Raw genomic sequence first — 19,296 nt, 5'->3', positions numbered from 1 at the left:
GGGGGGGGGGTCATGCTGTTCATCTGGATTATAGTCAAACCATCTCACAGAACACCTGACTACAAGCTGTTGCAGCCTGCATTTTCGTTCCTAATTCACCTTTCCTCTTTATACCATCTACAACCTATGTCATTTGGTGTCACCAAGGTGGATATCCTGCAACTTAATGGGCAACTCCCTCACCCCTTTTTTCTGCTTAGTGACTTTAATGCACACTACCCTGTTTTGGGCTCTTCATGAAGCTGTCCCAGAGGTACCCTCTTGGCCGACCTTCTCAATCAACTCAACCTCATCTGCCATAACACTGGAACACCCACATTCCTTTCAGACTCCTATTCACATTTGGACCTCTCATTCTGCACTGTCCAGCTTGCCTGTCATCTCAAGTGGTCCGTTCTCTCCGACACGTACTCAAGCGAGCATGTTCTGTGTGCAAACTATTTGCTGACTCCTACCCCACCTACGTGTAAACCAAATTGGCAGCTTTTAAAGGCCGACTGGAGGCATTACTCCTTCCTGGTGACCTTTGGTGAACATTATTTCCTCAGTTGTAATGACCAGGTTGAATACCTTACAAACACTATCTTTATTGCCGCAAAATGTTTCATTCCTCGCACTTCATCTTCACAATCCGCACATGGAGATGTGCTCTCCGCATTTTTCATCATCCTGTGATGGAGAACTGCATTCATTATGAACAGTTGCATGCACAGCATTGTTGCTTTCTTCTGGATAGCAAGGGAGCTAGTTGGATTTAATTTACTAGTTCTTTTAACAGTTCCACTCCCTCTTCCATTGTGTGGATCAATTTTTGACGACTCTCTGGGGCCAAGGTCCAGTCCCCAATTTCCAGCCTGACCATAGCAAATGATATCACTGTGAATGCCATTGCTATCTCCAACGCCTTGGGCCATCTATTTTGCGGAAATTTAGAGCTCCTCCCACTGTCACCCAGCCTTCCTCAATCGAAAATGAGTGGAGGATGGTACCCTCTGTACTCTTTACATATGGTGTCTCTGAGACAGCCTTTCCGTTTCCTTCAGGAATTTTTAAAAGACAAGGTTTTCTAGATACGTTTGGGTTCTGCCTTGTCGGACAACTTTATGCAGGAAAATGGGGTGCCTCAGGGCTCTGTCCTGAGCATCATTCTTTTTGCTGTTGCCATTAACTCCATTATAGCCTGCTTCCCGCGAGACATCTCCAGCTCCCAGTTTGTTGATGATTTTGCAATCTATTGCAGTTCTCAACAGACTTCTCCTTGTGCGGTGTCTTTGGTGATCTGTGGAACATCTTTAATCGTGGAGCATCGACAGTGGCTTTCACTTTTTCACTGACAAAACAGTTTATGTGAATTTCTGGCGGTGCAATGGGTTTCTTCCACCATCTTTGTCTTGGGCCTTGCTCTTTTGTTTGATGAGACTATGAAATTCCTGGGGCTCATGTTTGATAGGAAACTTTCTTGGTCCTCCCACATGTCTTACCTGGCCACCTAATATACCTTGTCCCTCAGTGCCCTCTGTGTAATCAACAGTACTTACTGGGGAGCGGATTGGACCACCCTCCTCAGTTTGTACCAATCCCCTGCCCTTTTGAAACTAGAGTATGGGTGTTTCATTTATGCATCTGCATGTTCATCCATCTTATCCCATCTAAATAGAATCCACCATTGTGGCATCCTTTTGTCCACTGATGACTTTTACACTATCCCAGTTGAGAGTCTGTAGGCAGTAGCTGCTGAACTACCGCTGGCATACCAAAGTGATGTTCACATGAGTGGCTTCATACGGTAGCCCATGTCCACATTGGACTTCATTCACTTCCTAAGGACACTACTCCAGATTCTATCTATCACTGTAAGTTTCTAGACCTTCACATGGAACTTAGCGATAGTTCCTTTGTGTGCACTGATGGCTCTCGAAATGACCGTGGTGTCGGGTGTGCCTTCATCATTGGCACCAACCAGTTTCAGTATCAGCTTCTGGAACGCTGCTCAATATTTACAGCAGAGCTTTTTGCCCTGTATCAGCCCATGTAATACATCCGGCGACACATGCTTTCCATTGTGTCATCTGCTCTGGTTCTGTCATTGCCCTTCAGAGCCTCTGTGTGTTGCATACAGTCCATCCCTTAGTGCAACGGGCCCAAGAAAGCTTCCATTTGCTCACTGCCACTGTGATGTTTATGTGGGTCCCAGGTCACATCTATCTGACGGGAAACAAAGCTGCTGACGCTGTTGCCAAAGCTGCAATCCTCCTACCTCGGCTTGCTAGTTCTTCAATTCCTTCCAATGATCTCTATGTTGCTGTCTGTCAATAGGTTGTGTCACTTTGGTTTCACCACTGTCTTCCCTTCATGGGAACAAGCTCCGGGGAATTGAACCTCTCCCACCTGCTTGGCCGACCTCCTCTTTGTTCTCTCGCCATGAGGAGAGCATTTTAGCTGGGTTGTGTATTGGGTGCTGTCGTTTTAGCTATCACCATTTGTTAAGTGGACACCCCCCCCCCCCCCCCCCCCCCCCCTCCTCGCCCCACGTTTTGTGCTCATTGATGGTTTGCCGTTTCCTGATTTTTTTTTTATTTTTTTTTTTTAATCACTTATGTTCTAATGTATATTTGCCATCTGAGTTAGTGAACAACGTGCTGACTGTTGACAGCATTTTACTTTTTTATCCATTGTAGCAATATGGTGAAGGACATCTAATCTATACTTCAGGACTTCTGTTGTCTCTATGGCATATTTTGTGGATCTTCCTCCAAGAGGATGTCCTTGCTTTTAGCTGTATTTCTTTCCGTCGGTTGGGCTTAATGTGTAGTCGCTTTTAACTTTTTTTTTGTCTTTGTGTTCTAAGGTTATTACATGGGCGCATATGACCTTAGTTATTTTAGCACCCTAAATCAAAATAAAAAAACAATCAGAGAGGTTTTGTCGGATTTGTCCTAATGACCATTTTCTAGTGCATGCTCAGTGAAAGTGGGTGATAAAACCCACATCTCTTCTTTTCTGCATTGTTCTACAGTGCACGTTGTTTGTTAGAGGTAAAATTGATTGTGCTCACAAGTTATTTTGCGGGCGTCAGTTGTTCTGAGACTTGCTGCATCCTTAACTTGTCTCAATATTGCCAGATTTGTAACAGAGGCCTGAAGAGTGATTTAAGCAGAAAGATATCTTGCCCAACACGGAACCACAGAATGGTAAAACAGCAAATTTTTTTTTCCTGCTCCTCATCATTGGTATAATTGCAATTCTTACTTGGAATCACTTCATTTATTTGGTGATTGTTCTAGCTATTGTCAAAAAATAAAAATATACTACATATATTCTCAGTAGCAACTTATACAACACATGCATTTATGTAACCTCATGCACCATTTAATGTTGTGGGCTCAAAATTGCCTTGCTAGGTATAAAAAAAAAAACAAAGCACAAAATCAAGAAGCAGAAACACACAAAAATGCAATCACATTAATTTAACATATAAAAACACTGCAAATCTGATGAAATGAATTTTACAGAAGCTGTGAAGTGGAAGTGGGTGAGAGTTATGAGGGGGAAGCAAATATTTTTCTAGGTAATACAACTTTATTACAAAACAAAATTGAACTATAGCTGGAGTTAAGTTATGCACAAAACAACAACAATAATAATAAAAAAATAAAACCCTGCTCAAAGGGTATAATTCAGGTAAGAAAACAAACAAAAGTAATGTATTCTGTAATTAACTGCAACAGGAAATATGACCCAAAGGCACTACTAAATGCAGTAAGTGAACCAAAGTATATAATCATTACATATTCAGCATTGCTGGGTTGCAAATTCAGCCGGTGCAGTGTAAACTTTGATAGAGGAGAGGACTGTCAACTAAGAGTGTTCCACATGGGAAATCTTAAGCAGAGGGCATGCAGCACAAGGCACAGACACTGCCTGTGCACATCAACCACAAGAATTTTGCTGGCACTCGATCCCCTAACCTGAATCTATTAGGTTGTCTTCTCTTATTATGTGCTTAGATTCCTGCCCACAGTCTGCTTGAATGTTTTCCCTGACCTGATGCGACTTTCCCTAATCTCTCCAGAAGATACATAATTGAGTAGCATATCGGCGATAGACCATACATTAGATAGGACTGAATTTGACTGAAAATCAAACATAAGCACTGCTGCAGTGACCTGATGTGCCTCATGTTTCACTGTGTTGAAGGTACGCATCGACCACTACATTGTCCAATCCCTACAAGTATATTCTTGGCAGAGGAACACAATTATCACAGTATGAAGGTTTTGATTGACCTCTCTGTGAAGGAGTGATTCGGATAATACAGAATTGTGTTAAAGTGCCTCACTCCTGACCCAACACAGTCTAGAAGTGAACATGCTAGTGAAGTCAAATATCAAAATCTGGCATGGACCAAAGGTACTAAACAACAAATGGCTGCCTGCACTATAGCTGCATGGATGGGAAACAGCCAAGAAAACCTTTAAAAGGTATCCAAGTAAACAAATATATACTTATTTCCAAAACATGAGCGAGGAAACAGACCCACAAAATCAACATACCGGGTGATCCAAAAGTCAGTATAAATTTGAAAACTTAATAAACCACGGAATAATATAGATAGAGAGGTAAAAATTGACACACGTGCTTGGAATGACATGAGGTTTTATTAGAACCACCCCATGTTGCTAGACACTTGAAAGATCTCTTGCGCACGTCATTTGGTGATCGTGTGCTCAGCCGCCACTTTCGTCATGCTTGGCCTCTCAGGTTCCCAGACCTTAGTCCGTGCGGTTATTGGCTTTGGGGTTACCTGAAGTCGCAAGTGTATCATGATCTACCGACACCTCTAGGGATGCTGAAAGACAACATCCAATGCCAATTCCTCACCATAACTCCGGACATGCTTTACAGTGCTGTTCACAACATTATTCCTCGACTACAGCTATTGTTGAGGAATGATGGTGGACATATTGAGCATTTCCTGTAAAGAACATCATCTTTGCTTTGTCTGACTTTGTTATGCTAAATATTGCTATTCTGATCAGATGAAGTGCCATCTGTTGTAAATTTTTTGAACTCTGTAATTTTTTTTTTTTTTTTTTTCTAATAAAACCCCATGTCATTCCAAGCATGTATGTCAATTTGTACCTCTCTATCTGCATTACTCCGTGATTTATTAAGTTTTCAAATTTATACTGACTTTTTGATCACCTGGTATATCTTTTTCAATTGCTGCTCTGCTGGTGTTTGCTAGCAGTAAAAGATCTACAATTCTATGTCATTGTTCTTATGTCAGAACCCAGACATTTCCAGCTAAACTCCTTATGAATATTAGCATGGGTTTTATGTACCCCCCCCCCCCCCCCCAAATCCCCAAGTATTCGCCCATAAAAGAGTGATGAAATTAGGCAGAAAGCGTTGGAATAATCTTGGTGGAAACTACAATCATAGGGTGGTGATCATTCCAGGCCTTACAATACAAAACCCCATCCTTCAACAAATACAGCTTAACTTTTTCACCTCTGGCCAACTTCTCTCTTATTTGTCTGCATATCAACATGCGTCCAATATCTATTGACAGCCTTAAGCAGAGCTTGACGCTCCCTTGAAATCAGATTTAATTATATAAGAATTCAGTAGCAGGTCTGTCATTCTCTCAGTTCCGTCTCTTGCAGCATCATTGTGAAAAATTCTACTTGGGCCATCTGCTGTGACATTGTCTGTGCCCCTTACAAGCTTGACTTGAGATTGGAGTGCAGAAATCCAAGTAGCCCATCTTGCTAGTACATCTAGGACTCAACATCTGATTATCGATTTCAAGCTGGAATGGCCTGTGGTCTTGGTAAAAATGGAACATACCAAAACCAAATAACATGGCTAGTACTTCCAACTTTCTTTCAGGCTGTGACAACACACAGGACACATAGGATGCAGGTCATGTACCATCTTGGCTTTTTGCAGTAGGACAACTGCAGTGCCAGTCAAGAAGACATTGTCTGGACAGTTAATTGCTTAAAATCTGGGATCACCAGCCCTAGGGAAAATGCCAAAGTTTGCTCAAGCCCTTCGAAAGTAGCTCGCTGAGACTCCTGTTCCCCACTAAAACTTGCACCCCATTTTTCACAGTTCGTTCAGATGCCTGGCTTGCTGAGCAAAATCGAGACTAAATTTTCTAAAAAATTTAATCACGTCAATGAAACTTTCCACTTCCTTAGGATTTCTTGGCAGTAGAAATTTCATTATTGCCCGAGTTCCACTTGTGGTCAACCCCAATTCACGTGGCAATGCTACATGCTCCAACAATACCTTCTCCAGAAATTCAAGCTTAATTAACCATGTCATGTTTAACTATTAAACCTCCTCCCCTTAATTAAGTAAACAATTCCCTCAGATGATGTAAATGCTGCTCCCAATTGAGGCCTAAAATAACTAAACCATCTAGGTAGTGGTACACATACTTTAATTTGATATCCAAAAATAGAGTCACACATTTGGGATAAAATGGCAGTTCAAGTCATGAGGCCGAAGAGTACTTTTACTGTATGACTTGTATTTGTGCGCAACTAGTTTCAACCTTCTAGGCCATTCTCAAGAGATTTTGTGGTGCTGCAGTGGAAAACTATGCTTTACGTTTTGAAATGTCAGTGTCTATAAATTTGTGTTTCCTATTCATTTTGGTTTACAAATGCTGCCTTGTTGGATTGACAGCTTGACATTTACAAAGGTATTAATTAAACTAAAAAAAAAGAAAAATCCAGTCAGTAGTAAATGCAGTGGTTTGTTAGAACCCTCGTAGAGTGGAATCTGACAGTAAGCTTGGTTGAGATGCAAGGCAGTAATAACCTGCACACTTACAAACTATACAAAACAGGTGTGCATATAAGGCAATGGAATCAGCCTAATGACTACCTTTGTACTTAGTCCTGATAATCCCCACCACCAGCCTTGATTGTCAGAAGTGTTTGGCACTGGGAAAATGGAAACGGAATAGGGTGATTTGGAGGGGTGAATCGCATCCTGTTCCAACACTTCTCCTATCAGACTCTTCAATTCTTTTATATATGGAGGGGATAAAGGGTAAGGTGGTTTTCTTGCTGAAATGGTACCCAAAAGCTCAATCTTACACAGAGCGGGGCAAATAAAAGTGGCCCAGATCAGATGAGTGGATGTGATTGGATGTGAATGTATACATTCATGGCAGTATTAACGGAGCAGGAAAAACCTACAGTTACTTCTAACACTTCCAACAAGTTGAAGCAACTGACCATACAGCCAGCCGAACCTTGGAGCACATTTACACAATCTTCATGCCTAACAAAGTTATTAGCAGAGGTCAGTCTGGTCACAGCCCTAGCTAGCCACTCAGGTCACCTGATCTGTCAGTGCATGATTATTTGTGTGGGGAGGCCTCAAGTCTAAGTTGTAGCACAACCACCCTCATGGTCTCCAAGAACTGCAGCAGAACATTTTGAATGAGACCAACAGTCCAGCTTCGACCTGCCTTCAGCAGCTTGCTGATCAGCACACGAAAGTCCAAAGAGATGAATGGTGGTCACTTTCAACATCTGCTATAGTCGGATTAGTACTGTATTTGCTTTCCCCTGCTGAGTTTCTTTGTACCCTGGAACTCTCCCCCTGCGGGTCCGGGGGTTAGAATAGACCCGTGGTATTCCTGCCTGTCATAAGAGGCAACTAAAAGGAGTCTCCAATGTTTCAGCTTTTCTATGGTGGTCCCCTCTCGGGTTTGACCTCCACCTTTTCCAAAATTCTGTTGATATTGCGTGCCAATTAGGGGAGGATGCCTTATGTGGTGTTTTTGGTTTGTAAATCATGCACCATGATATTGCATGGTACTTATTGTCGTGTAGTGGGCTTTGCATCCAATATCTTATGAGTTGCCTACTTCTCGTCTCCTTCGCCATCCCATCCTTCGTGCCCACAACAGTTCTGGACCATTTTGGCATCCAAAATCGAGCGCGGTAGTCAGTCCATCGTGGTGGGGTTGTCATAAACCCTCTTGGTGGCAACCCCCTGACAACACAGGGATCACAATGATGATGCCAGAACTGTGACCTCGCCATGTATGTCAAGGAGTAGCTGGGGCACCAGGACTCCCGCCAGGTGGCCCTTGCTGAGGCTGGGTGGCACCTGTGGGGAGAGCCCATGGTCGGAGTGGGTGGCATCAGGGCAGATGACCTGCAGTGAAACAGCCTAAACTGAATCACGCTGGTGGTCACTCAGCCCCAGCAGTCTCAAAGCGAGTACGGAAGGATTTTGATGCTGCAACCTATGATTCCCAATTGTTCCCCTCCCTGGCCACAACTTGGCAGGACCGTAGGGTGACCAGGTCTCGCTAGCCGTATTCGCCTCAGTACATATTTTGCAGCAGGACTGATGAAGCAACCTTTCAGGCAACGAAGCCCCAGTTTTTTGTCAGCCGTCTTGAAGATAGGTTTGGGGAAGTGGCAGCATTGTCCAAAGTGCACAGTGGGTTGATTTTGATCCAAACGGCCTCCCCAGCCCAGTCGCAGTTGTTGCTCGCTTGTGACAAGCTGTGTGACATCCCTGTCTCGATTACACCCCATAAAAGCCTTAACATGGTCCAGGGTATTATTTTCCATCGAGACCTCCTTTTGCAGTTGGATGAGGAGCTACACACCAACTTAGAGCAACGCGGTGTCCACTTCGTCTGTCACTTGCATGGGAGACCCAAAGACAATGGGTTGCTACCAGTGCCTTCATCTTGGCTTTTGAGGGCGACACGTTACCTGAAAAAGTCAGGGTGATGGTTTGCCATTGTGACATGAAACCATACGTTGCTCCTTCTATGCGGTGCTACAAGTGCTGGTAGTTTGGCCACATGTCATCTCGCCGAGCCTCCAATGCTACATGCAGGGAGTGTGATCATCCTCTGCACCCGGGTGCTCCATGTGTGCCCCCTCCCATTTGTGTCAACTGTGGGAAGCACCATTCCTCCTGCTCGCCTGACTTCCCTGTTCTCCATAAGGAATGACGAATTATGGAGATAAAAACCCTGGACAGGCTCACCTATCAAGGTGCAAAGAGGAAGTACGAGCGACTTTATCCTATTCAAATGACTACATCATATGCTGCGACTGCGACTTTGTTGCCCTCTCAAGGTACCTCCTTTGGGAGACCAACCCCCCCAATTGACGGGGATATCAGACCCCCTCCTCCTCGCCGGAGGTCCGCCAGCCTCCTGTGGTTTCTCTCACGCGGAAAGGGTCCTTTGGAAGTCTATCTTCTAAGGCATCCTCCACTGCGACAGCTACCATCAGTCAGTGGCTCAAGGAGCCACGAGTGGCAGATCGAAGAGCTTCCTGCTCTTCGCCTGTCCCTGGCCCTCCTTCTGAGACTCCCTCCCAAGTTGCTCCTAAGGAGCACCGGGAGGAGGAGGAGGAGGAGGAGGAGGAGGAGGAGGAGAAGAAAAGGCTGGGTAAGAAGGGAGAGGTCCAGGTTGACTCTGTGCCACCTGTTACTACCAGCTCTGCGTCTGAGAACCATTTGCAGATTTTGGCATTCCCGACGACCTCTATCTCGCCTCTGCCTTGGACACAATGGTTCTCAATTCAGGCTCCCCTTCAGTGGTGATAGATGACTCAGCAGTGTAATCTGCCTCCTTGGTCCCTTCACACCTTTTTCGGCCGTGGACAATGTCGTTCTCCAATGGAATTGCAGCAGTCTTTTCCACCACCTTGCTGAGCTCTGACAACTTACCAGCCTTCACCCATTCTTCTGCATTGCTCTCCATGAAACTTGGTTTCCAGCAATGCGAATCCCCGCCCTCCATGGCTATTGGGTTTATTATAAGAATGAGGCAGCTTATGCAAGGATATCTGGTGGAGTCTGCGTCTATGTCCTTAACTCTCTTTACAGCAAGTATGTACCTCTTCAAACACCTTTAGAGGCTGCCACTGTTAGGGTGAGGTCGTCACAGGCTGTTACTGTCTGCAGTGTCTATCTTCCACTGGATGGTGATGTCCCACAGCATGTATTGGCTGCACTGATAGCCCAGCTGCCCCCACCTTTTCTGTTACTGGGCCACTTTAACGCCCATAACCCTATGTGGGGTGGATTGGTGACAACAGGCTGAGGCACTGTCATTGAGCAAGTGTTGGCACAGGTCACGTTTCTCTCTTAAATAATGGTGCCTCCACACATTTCAGTGTGGTGCATGGCATGTGCTCAGCCATTGACCTTTCGGTCTGCAGCCCTGGGCTTCTTCCATCTGTCCAATGGAGTGTGCATGATGACTTGTGCGGTAATGGCCACTTTGTGATCTTTCTGACACTGCCACAGCGTCATTCTTTTGGGCACCTCCCCATATGGGCCTTGAATAAGGCTGACTGGGACTCGTTCGCCTCCATTGCCACTACTGAGCCTCTTTCTCATTACGCCATTGATGTGGTGGTTCACATGATAACCACTGGCATCATTTCTGCAGCGGAATCTGCAATTCTCTGTTCTTCTGGGTCCCCTCAGCAAAGGACTGTGCCTTGGTGGTCACCAGAGATCGCTGAGGCGATTAGAGATCACAAGCAGGCCCTCCAACATCGTAAGTGGCACCCATCACTGGAACACCTCATTGCCTTTAAGCGGCTCCATGCCTGAGCCCGACACCTTATTCGTGATGGAAGCTGGAGTGCAGGGAAAGGTATGTCTTCACCATTGGCATCCGTACCTATCCATCACAGGTTTGGACCAAGATTAGGTGACTCTGTGGATGTCAGACCCCTGTCAGCGTACCTGGGATTGCCCTGAATGGAGCAATCTGTACTGAATCAGACACAATTGCAGAACTCTTAGCAGAGCATTATGCTCAGAGTCCTGCTTCTACAAATTACCCAGTGGCCTTCCACTTCCTGAAAGAGTGGTTGGAACATCGGAGCCTTTCATTCCATATGCACCACCCCGAATCATACAATGTTCCATTCAGTGAGTGGGAATTCCAAAGTGCCCTAGCCGCTTGACCTGATACAGCTCTCGGGCTGGATCATATCCACTATCAGATGCTCAAACACCTCTCAATGGACTGCCAGTGACACCTCCTAGACCAACTCCTAGACCTTTTCAACTGTATCCAAGTTGAGGGTGAGTCCCCTTCACAATGGTGGGAAAGCATCATTATACTGGTGTTGAAATCTGGCTACTTGAGTCTTGGGGCCTTCTGGCTCTGTCTCAGGGTGGATTCTGTAAGGGCCGCTCTGCCACTGATAATTGGGACTGCCTGGAGTCTGCCATCCATACAGCATTTGCCCACCATCAGCATCTGGTTGCAGTGTACGATACAACATGGCGACATCACATCCTCACCATGCTTCATGGGTGGTGTCTTGGGGCCTGATCCCAATTTTTATTCAAAATTTTTGTCGCTTCGTTCCTTCCACGTGCAAGTTGGTTCCTCCCGAGTCCAGGAGATTGGGGTCTTGCAAAGCTCTGCCTATTTTTAGTTACTATCAATGGGCTAGCTACAGCTTTGGAGAAGTCTGTATCAGGTTCTTTGTATGCCTGTACTACAGCTCCACTGGAATTGCAGTTGCTGAGCAGCAGCTGCAGGGCACTATCTGCAAGGCGCAGTCTTGGGCCGTAATGCGCGGCTTCCAGTTTTCGGCAGCCGAGACTTGTTTCTTGCATTTCTGCTGGCATCGCACTGTTCACCCTGAGCCACAGCTTTATCTTGACGGCAAACCTCTTGCTGTGGTGAAGATGCATCGGTTTTTGAGATTGCTTTTTGATACCCGGTTGACTTGGCTCCCTTATATTCATCAGCTTAAACAAACATGCTGGCGGCATCTTAATGCTCTTTGTTGCTTGAGTCACACCAGCTGGGGTGCCAATCAGTCTACCCTTCTACAACTGCATCAGGCGTTGATTCAGTCCCGTCTCGATTATGGGAGCCTGGCTTATGGTTCGGCATCGCCTTCCGTGTTGTGGTTGCTTGACCCCATACTTCACTGCGGGACCCGACTCGCAACTGGAGCTTTCCGCACAAGCCGTGTAAGCAGCCTACTTGTGGAGGTTGGTGACCCTCCTGTGCGGATCCGGCACCAATGATTACTGGCCACTTATGCTGCACATGTTTGTAGCTTGCCCGGGTATCCAAATTACCATCTCCTGTTCCCTAACTCAGTCGTCCACCTTCCAGAAAGACAGCCCCAGTCGGGGTGTAAAATTGCGGTTTGCGTCCGGTCTCTTCTCTCTGGGCTTGCGTTTTTCCCTCTCCCACCTCTTTCCAGGCCCATATACGTATACCCCCATGGTGTGTGCCCCGCCCATGCCTTCATCTGGATTTGGCACAAGGCCCAAAAGACTCAGTCCCTCCTGAGGCCCTCTGCTGACACTTGCTTTCCATCCTTGCCGTGTTTCACAGCTCTGACGTAGTTTATATTGACAGTTCGATGGTTGCTGGTCAAGTTAGTTATGCTTTTACTCTTGGGGGTCAATCTGAACAATGCTCCTTGCTGGATGGCTGCAGTGTTTTCACTGCAGAGCTGGTAGCCATCTCTCGTGTCTTAGAGCATATCCGCTCCCAGTCAAGTGAGTCCTCCATCATCTTTAGTGACTCCCTGAGTGGTTTACGAGCTGTCGATTGGTGTTTTCTTCGCTCTCATCGGGTGATGGCTATCCAGGAAGACATCCATACTCTTGCCTGTTGTGACTGCTCTGTGGTTTTTGGGTGGACCCCGGGTCATGTCAGCATCCCGGGTAATGAATGTGTTGACAGGCTGGCCAAACAGGCTATCAGTGAACCGGCCCTGGAGATTTGTGTTTTGGAATGTGATCTCCAGTCAATATTGTGGCAGAAAGTCCAATAATTTTGATGTGAACTTAATTTGATTTGACAGTTGAGCTTGTATTTCTTTACCTCCACATAGTGCTGTGATCGATCCCCTCATCCAAGTGGTGCTATTGTGTTATCATTGCAGACAATCATGTTGAAAGTGTCCGGGTCTCCACAAGCAAAACAACTGACCTGTTTCATGCCATGCAGGTGATACCTTTCGGGTGCCCTATCCACAGTGGATGCTTCACTCTTGGCCCCCTGACAATGATTGACATATCTAATCCCTCCAGTCTTATGAATCAAGACTTTTAAATCCACAAAGTGTTTGGGTTGTTGGGCAAACATGATACATGACCTGTCTAGTGGATTAATACTCTCTACAGTGTTTTACCAGTCTCCTGTTCGACATTTGAAAACCACAATGCTTTTGCTACCGTTTTCACTCTACTCAAATATTTGCCAATTATTTCCCAATTACCTTGTTGGTGACAAAATGAGTATCAATCAGTTGTCACATTGCTCTGTGAGGATTACCTGTAGGGCAGACTGTCCATGAAAACTTTTATCTGTTTCCTGTGATACTACCAAGGAAGCCACTCACTGAACCAGACTTCTCTTCACACACTGGAAACACATCTGCACGATCTAAATGTCCCAGAGCCCACACACTTTCATTTACTCAGTGACACCAAATGCCCGCATCTCGTGGTCGTGCGGTAGCGTTCTCGCTTCCCACGCCCGGGTTCCCAGGTTCGATTCCCGGCGGGGTCAGGGATTTTCTCTGCCTCGTGATGGCTGGGTGTTGTGTGATGTCCTTAGGTTAGTTAGGTTTAAGTAGTTCTAAGTTCTAGGGGACTGATGACCTAAGATGTTAAGCCCCATAGTGCTCAGAGCCATTTGAACCATTTTTGACACCAAATAACATAAAAATTACACAGTAGGCACAACCATATCAACAGAAAACTCTTGTCCTTGTTCCATCATTTCCAAAAAAAGTGTGAACTGACTTTGAAAACTTTTTATCCCATTAACTACCATGTGCATGAAGACTGACTAATTCCAGATTCCAGCAGCCTTCACCAACTTGTTTCAGGTTTACTATAGACCTGTATCACTATACTGAAGCTACTGACAACTTATTGTTTAGTGAATCCTTTGCCTGTAGGCACACCACTATGTCACTATTCCCCTCTTGTACATATTAACTTCAAATCACGTAAACATTCATATAATGCACTATGCGCTTCCCCTTCCAGAAATTTAGTAGACATATCAATCTTGGCCAATGCTAACTGAAGTGCTGCACTGGCAGTATTTCCATCATCTCCCCTTGAAATTAACTGTACAGGTTCCCCCAGTACAAGGCAAAGCTGTTGGATCAGCTCAGGTTTGGGACCTCCAGGAGTCTGTCCACAGATGGTGGATTCATAAGCCAGTTCACCCTTTTGAAGCAACTTCATTCTGGGAGGATGGCTAACAGGCATATCCGCAACAGTACAGGATTGGAAAGATAAAAATTCTCACAACATTTATTCTTAATCTATGACTACACCACTTCTCATGTACACAACCACTTTCTTCTACCATTGGAAAGGTAAATTTTGCAGTAGTATTGGACTGTGGATTAAAAGCTGCTGGGAATTGTTGGGGATGCAAATATTTTTACAGAATGATAAAGCATTATTACAAAATACTGTAAACAAAATTTGCTTATACACAACAAATGTGCCTAGTGTTAAGAAACAATAATAAAACTTTTCTCAAAGCAGGCAGTGAGATAATCTTGAAAAAGAACAAATAGAAACATGTGTTCTGTATGCAACTTTAACAGGAAATCTTACCCAAAGGCACCATAAAATGCAACAAGTGAACGAAAGCATAATGCTCCCTGGTTCCTCACTCACATCTCTTGGTGTGTGTATCATGCTATACTATTCCATATTTACTGGGCCATGGTTTCATCCCAACTTGATTATAGTGCCAGACTTACATCTCAGTGGCACATTTGTCTGTGAATTATTGGACCCAGTACATTATTGCGAAGTAAGTTTGGTCATGGTGCCCTCTGGCCTAGTCCCATAGACAATCTCCTTATTGAAGTGGGGACATTACCAGATTCTTTTTGCATCCAAGGTAAATTGATCCTCTGACACTTGCCATCAGTTGAGTTTACCAGTTGGATTGTACCTAGACCCTCTGCTAAACATTCCCCTTACAATGTGCTCCCCATGCACTCCTCTTTCGTTAGCACCCAGACCATGAATTAGGACCAGTCTGTTTCAAGGACTTAAAGTTTATCAGCCCGTGACCTTTTGGGATCTGTCCGTCTCAGTTCTTTATGAGTATTAAGGTGATACTATCATTTACACTGCCTGAAAACCATGAATAGAATGAGAAATGCTTTTATATCTCCCACTAGTGAGTAACAACATTCATTGTCGGAATCTTAAATGTTTTTTGGCAGAGCTGATAGGCATTAAGAAAGCTCCATATATTATTACACAGACCTCCTTTGGTCATGTTTTAATTCACAGTGTCTTGATGGTCAGTTTCCATCTTATTGATCAATTTTACTCTTGTCACACTGTGAGATCTGGTATGCACCATATTTTCTCTGAAGTTAGTTGTGCTACTTGCTCAGTTGTCTTTGGCTACCATGTTAAGTGGGTGTTTTGGGAAATGGACTAACTGACTTTTTATCTAGAGGAGCAACAACTCACCCAAAATTCAGTGTGAGATGGAACAATATGTGGTGGTGCAATTGTAATATGAGCAAACTCTGCACTACCAAGGATACTATGTCTGCACAGTGCTTCTCCTTATGCTCCTCCCAGAAACAACCCACTATCCTTTGTTGCCTCTGCATCATTCATTTCAGATTTACCCTTAGTTTTATCTTATTTAATGAATCACCCCCACATTGTGGGTGGGAGCCTTACAAAGAGTAACCTACATCCCAGTGGACTGCTTCCTTCTAACCAATCATACCAAGCATGGTGTTCTGAATTCTCTGCCTCTAATTCCGGGGAATGACATACACAGTTGCCTGGTTCCAAATTTTCTCTGAGAAAGTGTTTTTTAAACACAGGTACAACATTTTTAAACTGATTTTAGGATAGGGGTAGGATGGTTAGGTTTGTGGTGTGTGTCATCGCATACTGGACCCGATAGCCTCTCGAGTCTATCTCCTCCGCCACCTGCCATGATAATTCCTCTTTTAATCTGTTTTAATTACTTTTAGACACAATTAATCCCTTTTCCTGCTACATCTTGTTTTACTTTTTTAGGAGTGTCTCTTCACGTAACACTTTGACAAGGGAAAAACCTTAAGCATTCCTTATCCTTGATTCTAGTTGATGACAGAACAACAGTTTTATGCTTCCTCCAAGAGACTAGGCTCTATTTGCATCTTTAAGACTTTGAATAGAATGGTTTTTGGGTTGGGGTGTGATGGTTGTGGGAGAGATGAAGTATGAACAGTATGATGCGCCCCAGGGGACTCTTCACTGCAGTTACCACCTACTGACCTGATTTCCACTCTTGTCTTATTTTACTATTGTAGATCCTCCTGATGTTCATTACATTTTCAGCCTTTTCACTTTTACTATTACCGCTCTTCTAGCTAGAAGGAATTATTTTTTTCCGTTATTGTCTTACCGCTGCATTGGATTTGCAGGGAGGGTCAGATGTGTGGGTGGTGTCTAACTCTGCAGAAGAGCCCTGCAGTTGTATGCTTTTTAACCTGCAGACCAGTTGGACCTAATCTTTTGCCTCTCTTTAAATTATTTTTCATCTTTGGTATCAATCTTACTTTCAGTACTTCAGTTTTGCCACGCCTATGAACTATTATGATTTGATCAAACTTGTGGCTATCATCACCAACTCCAGATAGCCTACCCCCTTGGACAAGGGACTGATGACCTCACTGTTTATTACTTTAACCCCCCCCCCCACCCCCTAAACAATTCCACCAATTATATACATTGAAAGCCAGGCCTTATCTGATGACTGCTAACTTGATGTACTAGATTTGAAAGATGCATAGGTCAAATAACAGAAACTGGATCTATACAAAAATATACCAACAAAAAGATAAAGAAAAACTGAGTGATGTGGTGCAGTGGTTAACACGTGGGACTGACATTTGGGCATTTGGGCAGATGGTAGTTCAAATCCCCATCTGGTCATAAAATAGTTTTATGTCATGTCCCTAAATCGCTGAAGGTAACTGTTGTGATGGCTTTTCCAAAAGGATGGGACCAATATCCACCTTCAGCCTTATTATACTCTTTCAGATGCCATCATCATTTAATTGGATGTTGCATCATAAATTTTCTTTTCCAAGACAGAGAGAATCATAGATACTGTGTGCAAATTGATTCAGAATAGGTGTCTTCACTTTTAGGAGTTCAGAGATGAGAAACAGTTATTTGGTGCAATGTGAACAGATGGTTGCCATCTAGAGGCAGTGACTTAGTGGTAAGAAAATAGTTGGGGGCAAAAAAGGTCAATATGCTAAATGAAGCTGATTTTGATCGTTAGTTGCCCATTTAGTGAAATGGTGGTGGTGGTTGTTGTAGTAGTGGTGGTGGTGTGGTTGTAGTAATAGTGGTAGTACTAGTAGTGTTGATGTTGTTGTTGTTGATGATGATGATGATGATGATGATGATGATGATGATGATTCACTTCCTCATCAAGAGGTAACATCACAAATAAGATCAATTACATTGTCATTTAACTCCTCTCAGTGACATTAAAAATTCTTTGATAAGCACTTTACACAACTGGAGATATGTAACTGGATCTAAAATAGTTAAAATACTTGGGTGGATATAGGAAAGAATACCCTTGTTGAGAAAGTTGTCAGTTTAACTTAGGGAGCATATGTTGACATTTGACTACTTTGATTTCCCAGACACTCTACCAATCATTTTATTGTTCTGACATCAGTGATAACTAGATCAACCAACTTCAGATGACTCAAAAATATGAAGTTTAAGAAGATATAGTTCATATCAGACATCACATTAGTGCCCACATAACTTGTGCTAAACCATGAGAGAATAAAACAGAAAAATTTAAATATCTAGCCTTGTGTATAAGGTCTGACATCTCTAAGGAGGAGGATCAACTGGATGGAACTGACATACTGCCTTACCAAACATGTTCGTAACAAACAATTAGCATCTATCAATCCCACGTTCAGTCAGTTCTTCATGAGCAAGCTTTGTACAAACCATAATGCCTTTCAATTAATAAAAGATCTGGCTAAATAACTTGTGTCAAAGGAAGAAAGCTTCTGGAAAGGTCGTGTTCTTGATCAAATTAAATGAAGAGTAGATAGTGAATGCACTCGTGAGCATTATTCAAATATTATTATGAAAATAACAAACCTTTTAAATAGGTGTGTGTTTTATATATTCTGGTGAAGGCCTCTTTGGCCGAAAGCTTTCTTTAACAATCTGTTTGTTGTGCCTATCTGTTAATCAGCATCTCTACTTACCAACAAATAGTTTAAAGTTGTTTTCATATTGCTTTAATATTAAACTTTTCCTATTTGACTTTCACATTAAATTCCAGAAAAATATACTTTGAAGTTCATCCTCATAATGTGGTTGTTATGACGTAGCAATTGCTTGAAATTTGCAATTCACTTTCAGACAGAAGTAGACGTGTTCCGCAAAGACAGCCGGAAACTACCTATCGGTGATCCTGACATTGACTGGGAAGAAACAGTTTATTTAAATCTCATTATACATCAGTTTGACTACACTCTCACACTTGCTATATGCACAAGAACAAGTCCTAATGAACTACAGGTCCTGAAAAGACATTCACAGGTTAGTTTCCATCAGCAGTTTTAAACTTGTTCTCGGCTTAAACTTTGTGATAATGTTGTTTAATATATACATTTGCCTTTCAGAAAGTTTATGCTTCTCCAAGCCGCAGACGAATGGATATGAAGGGAGAGGTGGAAGAAATGACGTACCCTCATATTTGTTTCATGGTTGACAATTTTGATGAGGTATGATCCATGTCTTTTCATCAGTGTGGCATTTTGAGACTGTTAAATAAAGTTTGTTGTGTATTCTGATGTTTTGTTGTTACCTTGCATAGAAATTTAACAAAGAAATGAAATTTGTTAACCATGGGATAGAAACTAATCTTGATACTCAGAATCTGAGCATTGGAGTTTACTTATAGATACTCAAAGTATTAATGAAATTATTCAGTTGAACTAATATTTGCTAACTAAAAGGCAGTTTCATTTGTATAATAGAGAGAGAAAAAAATAGTCTTATATATATGTGCGTGAATGCCCCTGTGAACTGTCTTTATGGCCCACCACAGTCAGTGTCCCTGAGAGATATATAATTTTTTTTTTTTTCCATGAACACATGAATGTGTTTAAGGGGCGATCAAATATTTTCTGTTTGAGGGCATTGCTGAGGTTTATATATGATGTTACACAATTCCAATGCAGGTGTATGAGCACT

General features: G+C 43.4%; 1 protein-coding gene across 4 annotated transcripts in view; it reads left to right on the top strand.

Annotated features, from left to right (window-relative positions):
• The window catches only part of LOC126175892 (uncharacterized protein KIAA0930 homolog), a 101,392-nt gene that overhangs the window by 20,466 nt on the left and 61,630 nt on the right, over nt 1-19,296 (top strand). For all 4 annotated transcript variants that reach the window (XM_049922946.1, XM_049922949.1, XM_049922948.1 and 1 more), the window contains exons 3-4: nt 18,460-18,639; nt 18,723-18,824. In XM_049922946.1, the coding sequence (XP_049778903.1) occupies nt 18,460-18,639; nt 18,723-18,824 (282 nt within the window). The remainder of the gene's footprint in view (nt 1-18,459; nt 18,640-18,722; nt 18,825-19,296) is intronic.

The sequence above is a fragment of the Schistocerca cancellata genome, chromosome 3, assembly GCF_023864275.1.
Source record: "Schistocerca cancellata isolate TAMUIC-IGC-003103 chromosome 3, iqSchCanc2.1, whole genome shotgun sequence".
NCBI lineage: Eukaryota > Metazoa > Arthropoda > Insecta > Orthoptera > Acrididae > Schistocerca > Schistocerca cancellata.
This window is presented reverse-complemented; position numbering and strand designations above follow the sequence as displayed.